Source organism: Pygocentrus nattereri, chromosome 14, assembly GCF_015220715.1.
Source record: "Pygocentrus nattereri isolate fPygNat1 chromosome 14, fPygNat1.pri, whole genome shotgun sequence".
NCBI classification, from domain to species: domain Eukaryota; kingdom Metazoa; phylum Chordata; class Actinopteri; order Characiformes; family Serrasalmidae; genus Pygocentrus; species Pygocentrus nattereri.
The window spans coordinates 27,907,892-27,916,327 of record NC_051224.1 but is presented as its reverse complement, the minus strand read 5'-3'; the positions used below and the strand labels follow the sequence as shown (position 1 = coordinate 27,916,327).

The 8,436-nt window shown below is 37.5% G+C and overlaps 1 protein-coding gene across 1 annotated transcript; it reads right to left on the bottom strand.

Annotated features, from left to right (window-relative positions):
- On the bottom strand, window positions 1-5,872 carry LOC108438896 (piggyBac transposable element-derived protein 4-like). The gene is made up of 3 exons (XM_017717011.2): window positions 5,348-5,872; window positions 4,999-5,093; window positions 1-2,673 (listed from the first exon to the last, which is right to left on the bottom strand). Exons 1-3 carry the CDS (start codon window positions 5,543-5,545, stop codon window positions 921-923), a joined length of 2,046 nt encoding a protein of 681 aa, XP_017572500.1. The 5' UTR covers window positions 5,546-5,872; the 3' UTR covers window positions 1-920.
- Between the last annotated feature and the right edge of the window lie 2,564 nt (window positions 5,873-8,436).

Here is an 8,436-nt window from a genome sequence, read left to right as displayed (position 1 = left end):
TTTAGTCAGAGCATTCCATTCTTTATTCAGAGTATTCTGCTTATAAATAGGTTTGGCACCAAAGTCAAAGTAGCAAAAAAGAGTTACCACACAATTGCACTCTAAGCAGCTACAGCTACCAACAACTCAACATCATCTACAAAAAGGACATTTGTCTTAACAGAAATATGAATAAACAAAAAACATTACAACATTACTGAACATTTTGCAAAAGGTACAAAAGAAAGCTGATTTTGGCTGGTTAACATGATCAATTAATTTCCATTTTAACTTGGACCAAACCTCATTTACATCCCAAAACATTGTTTCTTTATGCAGGACCATTAGAGTTTTGATTGAAAAGGCAAAAATGCATAGATTACACAAATTTAGCAGTTTAGCAGCTTATTAGCTAAAGCTATACACCGCAGTAACTGATGAGTGGAATTGCAAAAAAAAAAAAAAAGTTTAAGTATCAAATGGGGAAAAATGCATTTCAGAAATGTAGAATATTGTCATTATTGTTGAATAAACTTGGAAAAAAATATTTTCACCGAATTACACTGGGTAAAAAGTAATGAAAATTTTTTGCACTTCAAAAAAGTCAATACAAAATCAGAAAGGTTTATGTCCAAACTGTACAACTCCAGCCATGCATCAACTAAAGGGGTTCTCTTGAGTGATGGAGCACCACTAAAGTACCCCTGGGATGAGCTTGAGTAGCATTTGTGGTCCCGAACTAATTTTCCAACATCACTATCTTGTTAATGCTCCTGTGGCTGAATGAATCCCCACAGCAATGTTCCAACATCTGGTGGAAAGCCTTCTAAGTGGAAATGTTAATACTTGTTTAGAAACACTGGAAGAGCAAGTGGACATATAAATAAATAAAAATAATAATAAAAAGCATTTCAGTTGCTTACTGTCAGTTCTGTTCATTTTCATTTTCTAGTATACTTTTTGATAGACACACTACCCCTCTTTTTTTTGTGCCAGTCAAGAAAACAGTTACGACCATGTACAAGGCACAGAGGTACATCACAGACCCGGCAAATAATTGGTGTTTTATTGTGTTTATTCTCTAGCTTGCAGTTTGCACAGTACCTTCTTCCAGCTGAAGCTTTCATGCTAGGGTGAATGTCCATTCCAGCAGTGATGAATTCTGGCATACATGGTGCTCTTTCATTTCCAGACATCATATCTTCAGATTCTTGGGAATCATCTACATAATTCACCAATGCCTCAATTAGTTCTTCCCTAAAACTCTTGTGGGTCATGGGTTTTTGTCCCTTTGATTTTGCAATTTCCTGATGAAGAAGGAAACTATTGACACATGCAATGTCTACAAAATGGTAAAAAAAAGCTTTGTACCATTTCATTGTCTTGTGGAGGGAATTATAAGTGTTAATTAAAGCATCAGAATAGCCGACACCACCCATATGTTTATTATAATCTTTGATAAGAGTTGGTACAGGCATGTGTTTTGCCACCCATGAGCCATCTTTCTCTTTAACGTTTCTTTTGACTATGTCAGCTGAACTGGCCTTGTGGATAGTACTACACATCCTCAATTCCCTGCTGTCTTTCCATTTCATGAACAAAAGTTCTTTGTCTCGAAACCAACGCACATCTCCTCTTTTAGAATCTCTGGAAAAATCATTTGCTTTGTTTTTCGGAAAGTCTTGAAGGGTCTGGCAAACTGCTCCGCATGCCCCAATACTGGCTTTGTGCAAATCCCTGAAAAGAGCAGGGGTTGTGTAAAAACTGTCCACATAGAGGTGGTATCCTGTGCCAAGTAAGTCAAGGGGAAGCAAGTTCATAACAGAGTCATAAACGAGTCCTTTGCCTGACACAGATCTGCATTTGCCTTCATGCACAAGAAAATTCCATGTGTATCCATTTGAAGAATCAGCAAGCACAAATAATCTGTAACTACATTTTGTAGGCTTTTCCTGCATATGCTTCCTGACTAAAATCTTAGGCCTAGATGACACCATTCTTTCATCAATAGAAAGATTCTTGTAAGGATGAAAATATGTCTGGCATGCTAAGAGAATGTCATGCAACAGAGGCTTGATCCTATGAAGGCGATCATGACCAGGTGTTCCCTTCTTGCGGTCATTGATTAAATCTTCATCTGGGTCACTTAAGTGGAGAAAGCCAGAGATGCTTTGAAACCGATTCCTACTCATAATTCTGCTTGGGAACCGGTGACTATAAAGGGACTTGGTGCACCAGTGGTCTCTAATGCTTTTGGCTTTTGAGAGACCCAAATAAATTACAAGGCCAATGAATTTAAACAGGTCATCAATGCCTATTGGCTGCCACTGATGTTTTCTTCCTTGTTCTTTTTTCTTCACAGCATATTTGTTGGTATTAAGCACAATTTTTCCAACAACATCCATGTCAAAGTACAGCTGAAAGAGTTCTAGAGGAGAGTACGATCGTGTACAATCTACCTGCACTCCAGGTGTACGTTTTGGATTATATTTGGGCAGTTCAGGTTCCTGATCTTTATCACTTTCACTTTTCCAACTTTCTCTAAAGTTTTCTGGAGAGATGGCAGAAAAGCGCCTTTTCCTTTGCAAGCCATTTATAGTCGCTGAGGATGATGGGGAGAAAGAAGGCTTTGTTTTGGAGGGTGAAGAGGTAGAGAGTTTCTTTAGCCTCCAGTCCTCATCTTCAGAATCTTCACTGAAAACACAAAAACAAAACACACAACAAATATGCACAGTATTGTAATAAAATGTTTGACAAGTTTAACTGCACACATCTGCAGATTTTTAGCTCATGCACAATCCCATCAAATGAGCTCTCACTGTACTCGGTTTTAGGGGTGGGGAGAATACATAGTGATGCAGTATGTTACTGCATTATTTTGCATACATAGTACTAATACAAGAAAGCCCAAGTATCAGTACTTATTGTTTTAATAAAAATATCTTAATTATTTAGCCTGTTATAATAAAAGTGATTACCAAAATGCATTCAAAAATGCACATCAACTTGGCAACAACCTATGAACCATCTGCATTTCAGTATGTTGTAAGCCTGTGGATATAGTTATGTACCTAAACCCAGGCCATGACAAAAGATGCAAGTTCACCTTTTTGTGTTTAATAGTATTTTGGCAAACACCATGACGTAGCATTATTTGAACTTCTGAAGTAAAATGGGCGGATTCAACTGCTGATTTATATATCAATCTAGCATATGGTTGATTCTATGTTTTTGTGTTATGGTTTTGTTTGTGTCTATGCATGTTTGTTCATGTTCTTACTTTTTTTATCTACCTTCTTTTTTTCTTTTATTATTTATTGTACAGTGTCCTTGGGTTTCTTGAAAGGCGCTTTTAAATAAAAATGTATTATTATTATTATTATTCTTAATCTACCACCCAATCAAATCTGTCCTATTTTTTTGCCAAGCCCAGTTCTTTAGTCAGCGCTCTCTGTACAGCTATAACTGTGCCACGGTAGACTAACTATTCTTTGCCAGCTGAGGGTAAAGATGTTTCACCTCCACCCCAATACTCTCATGGCCAGATATACGGTCTGTGCATCACCTCTGTTTCTTGAACTTTAACTGCTGTTACTGGTAATAAACACTTAAGTTAACAGATGACATTCACACCCCAGAAATCTTTGAGCTCCCTTGGCTACATCAATGGTGCTGATCAGTTCACCTTTTCCGCTCATTTTCAGACTTTTGCCCTTATATCTGTTTCTCCCATTCCTTATTGTGATATTCTAAAGTCACTCAGTTGCCCTTCATGTTCATCATTAATTTCTTTACTTCCCTCCACCCAGAGGCAGGTCATCTAAATCTACACTGAAGAAAAAGTATCATTTTAATAGAAAAGTTACTTCAATAAAATCTTTCTAAAAAAATATCTTGATCACAAATAAAAGGAGCACCAGGTCAAAAGTTAGTACAGCCAGCATCCATCAGAACAGGAATGCTCTATTTCTCTTCATTTGGAATCAATTTCCAAATAAAATATACTGAATCTCCAAACGTGAAAAGTGAGAAATATCCTATCACTGTAATACAGTGAAACTAAACACAAAACAGGAGTTCATTAAAATAAATACATTAAATTAAATACACCAGTAAAAATAAAAATATCATCAATTAAAAACATTTAGAAAGTCCAAATTCATGCTAAAGCACTATTCACACATGGTATTACCATCCATCTCCAGCGACAGCGAGATACATAGCCGTGTACAACTGGCATTTTCATGTGTTTTAAACGCTTCTCCAGTGACCAGATTTTGTGAGGGGAGGAAAGTAGCAGCCACATTTATAGGATCAGTCTCTTGCTGCATAAATAAACAACTTGTAATGAACAAATGAAAATTTAAGCTGCGCATCTGCTTTCCTCTTTTCTGTGATGAGGCAGCTGATTAAGGCCATTTATAGTTGCCGAGGACGCATCAAGGCACTTTAGCGTTAACACGGTAAATGTTGCATAGTCACACGCCTCCGAAGGTGGTTTGAACGATCAGATCTTCAACCCACATTGTACCTCTGTCACATCTGCACTGAACACTGTCAACTAATGAACGGATTACCTAAGATGCAGGTCACTGCAAAGTGTTAATTCAGTTTATTTGAAGGGCATTTTTACTTGATTGTTTCACAGAAGTATCTACACGTACACTGAAATGTTTTAGATTACCAACTGTCTGTCTCCACCTTTAGACCTTTACCCCAACCCACGTCCACAACAAATCCAAAACCCGACAACAAATAAAGCAATATGATTTCATTTGTTTGTAATTAGCCAACATACCCCCTAAACCTGAAAAGCTATGCGTATGAACTAATACAAGCAAACTCAACAATTAAAGTGCCGCAACTGGCACATCAGACCAGTGTTTCGCTAATCTACTAGCACATAATTCGTTAGCAACACGCAAACCTCGCGTCTAGCTAGTTAGGTTTGCTAGGTCTGTTCATTATCCGTAAGCGCCAGCTTCACATCTTATTTTCAAGCAAGGAAACTAGTCCTACCTTTCGCTTGAAAAAGACCCAGGAGAGACCACGTGAGTACTGGAAGCATCCACCGGGTGTGGGTGCTCAGCTGTTGGCTTCCCATCAACAAAATGCTATGTAAAGGAATAAATATCTGAGCAACGTCCAGCTAGTGACATGCAACCACTTTTGAATTATTTTGTTACTAAAACCTAAGATCTGTAGGTTAACGTTCACGTTAGATTAACAAATGGAACAAGAGAACCAGACATGCCATCTTTTTGTTTACTAATGCTAGATAGTTATACGAACTGCCATGTTTCTATCACCCACTATTAACTCCCCTAAACCAGTAACAAATCAACTAAAATAAGATCAAGTAACGTACCTTAGAGCAAACGTATGTGTCTCTGGTGATGCTGGAAATATTCAACAGGGAGTGAGGCCTGCCACAGAGTTTGATCCACAACTTGCACTTCTCCACATTTTTGGGGGGTTTGGGAAAAGGTACAAAAACAACACCGTCTAGCCTCTCTGGGTATTTTGTGTTACTTTCGCAAGTACCCCAACAACAACGTTTTACCATATTTTCGGATAATTTGGTAACTTTAGCTTTAAACGTATTCAGATATTCGCGACTACAGAAGCATTGTATCCTATGGTTTGTCTCATAATATGGCGGCAAACAACAGCTGCTACGATTGGATTGCAGTCAGCAGGATTTAAGGGTGGGGCTTTGGGAAAGGAGGAGTGAGATAAACAGTCGGTTTATGAGTACTACAAGGTTCTTACACAAACCAAGCTTCTCTCTTAGCGCGGGAAAGGAGGAGTGAGACAAACAGCCGGTTCATGAGTGCTTCACGTTCTCTGACACAAACCAAGCTTCTCTCTTAGCGCGGGAAAGTTAACTTAGTTGTCTGGCTGTAGGCAGAAAGTCGAGCCTCGAAAACGTTCATTTCATTGATCCTCGGTGAGGAACTTCGTTCTGTTTTGTTTTACATTTTACTGAAATATTTTTGTTAACGGGAAAATGTTGGCGATACATTTTCTAAAAAGTTAAAAGTTCAAACAGCGCCGTTTTCTCTGGTTTAGGTCTGTACAGGCAAAATGCAAAGACAACTATACAGAGCGCTCCAATCAGAGCTCAGCTTTGAAACGTCGAGGGACATCAGGCCAATCCGATTAGTTGTGGGGGCGGGACAAAGCAGAGCGAAACACGGGAACATACGACAGGATACATTTTACTGAGAAATTGAACTGGATTATTTTTCTGATTTAAAAGATTTGCAGATAGGGTGCGGATGGATTGATATTAAGTGTTATGTTTATCAGTAAATAATTAACTTTTTTAAAACACGTGTGTGACCCTCTGCTTCACCCACTTTATCTACCGCAGTGGCAGCTGCAGGATCGTAGGGCCTATACCCCATTAGGTTACTTATGCTTTTCTAAGCGAACCGACGTACGGTTTCCGGAATGTTAACGTTCAAAGTTCACGCTCAGGGGCAGTTGCTATTTTATTCAACAATTGCCCAGGAAAGATCATATCTTATAAAGCAGATGCAAATGGCCACTGGATTGTGGCAGTTATGAAAATCGATTAATCATTCCTCACCCTTTGCAATGTTTATGGGTATAATAATGGCCCACAAAACAAAAGCCTGCTATTATTTACTAGCAATTTGATAAAAGAGATGAAAATCTTATATCCTACTAATAATATTCTTGTTGGGGGAGATTTTAATATGACTCCAGATGAAAGGGTGGACAGGTGCCCCTCAAGATTTGACTCTCATCATTTTAACAAAACCATCACAAACTTCTGTAACAAATTGTGTTTGGAAGATATATAGAGAGTCAAGAACCCTGAGACTTTACAGTATTCGTGGTTTAAACCAGATAGAACATGCAAGTCTAGAATTGACTACTGGCTACTTTCACATAACCTATCACAGCTTGTCTGTGGGTTATCAATGGACATTGCTCCTTTAACAGACCACAGTCTAATTAATTTGGAACTGAAGCCAGTTAATACTACCAGAATTAACAAAGGCTTTTGTAAACTTAATTCAAGTCTGTTGAGGGATGATGAGTACTGTCAGAACATCAGAGCCATGTTGAAAGCATCCTAATATGATCCTGAAATTAAATCATTTAAAATTTTTAAAATACAATATCAGAAAATACTCAATATCATATAGTAAAGAAAAAGCAATTTTGGCTAGAAAAAAGGAAAAAGATTTAATTACTAGAGTTAAACACACTCTGTAACAAAAATAATCCTACAGACGAGGACAAACAGAAAATTATGGAACTGAACAATAAACTTGATGCTATCTTTGTCCACAAAGCTAAAGGCACTTATATTCGATCAAAGGCCAAATGGATAGAAGAAGGAGAACAAAACACCTCCTATTTTTGCAAATTAGAGAAAAAACATCAGGAGAGAAATATGATTAAAACCTTGCTAATTGAGAACAAGGAATGCTTTGATCCCAAAACAATTTCTAATGAAATCTTCTCATTTTGTAATCGTTTATATAGAACAGCATATTCAGAACATGACTCCTTAATGTTCTTTCAACTGATTAAAGACTATGTTCCCACAATAGATAAAGAATTCAAAAATATTTGTGATGCAGATCTAATGCTTAGTGAACTGCATAATGCAATCAGCCATCTACATATGGACAAATCTCCAGGCTCTGATTGTCTAACAGCAAACTTCTATAAGCATTTCTGGTCTGAAATTCGTGAGTTCCTGTATAAGGTGTTGATTGAGGCTCTTGATGTACAGGCTCTTCCAGCTAGCATGAAACAAGGGGTTATAGTGTTAATTCCAAAAACAGGTAAAGATCCCAAAATTATTGATAACTTAAGACCCATAACATTATTAAACAATGACTACAAGATACTAGCTCATATATACACAAATCGTCTCAAAAAAGGTATTTCTCAAATTGTCAGTGAGACTCAGTCAGGGTTCTTACAAGGTAGATCTATTCATAATAACATTCACCTCATACTAGATATATTGGATTACAGTGAAATGATTGAGGATAAAGGTTTCATTTTATTTTTGGACTTCAAAAAGGCTTTCGATATGATCGAACACCCCTTCATTTTTCCATGCTTTAAAGGCATTTGGTTTTGGGATCAATTTCATTAAAGTCATGGAGACACTATATAAGGACATTAATAGCTGTGTCTCATTACCTCATGGAACCTCACCTCGGTTTGACATACTAAAAGGAATTCGACAAGGATGTCCCGCAAGCCCAGGACTGTTCATTTTAGCAGCAGAAATGCTGGCTATGGATAAAAAATGTACTTGGAACAGAGCTTGTAATAAGTAATAAGATGAACATCAAATTTCTGTTGCCATTCAGAAAATTGAACACTTTTCCAAGGCATCTGGACTATTCCTTAACATCCAAAAATGCGAACTACTATCAATCCATGAGCAGGCACACTTAA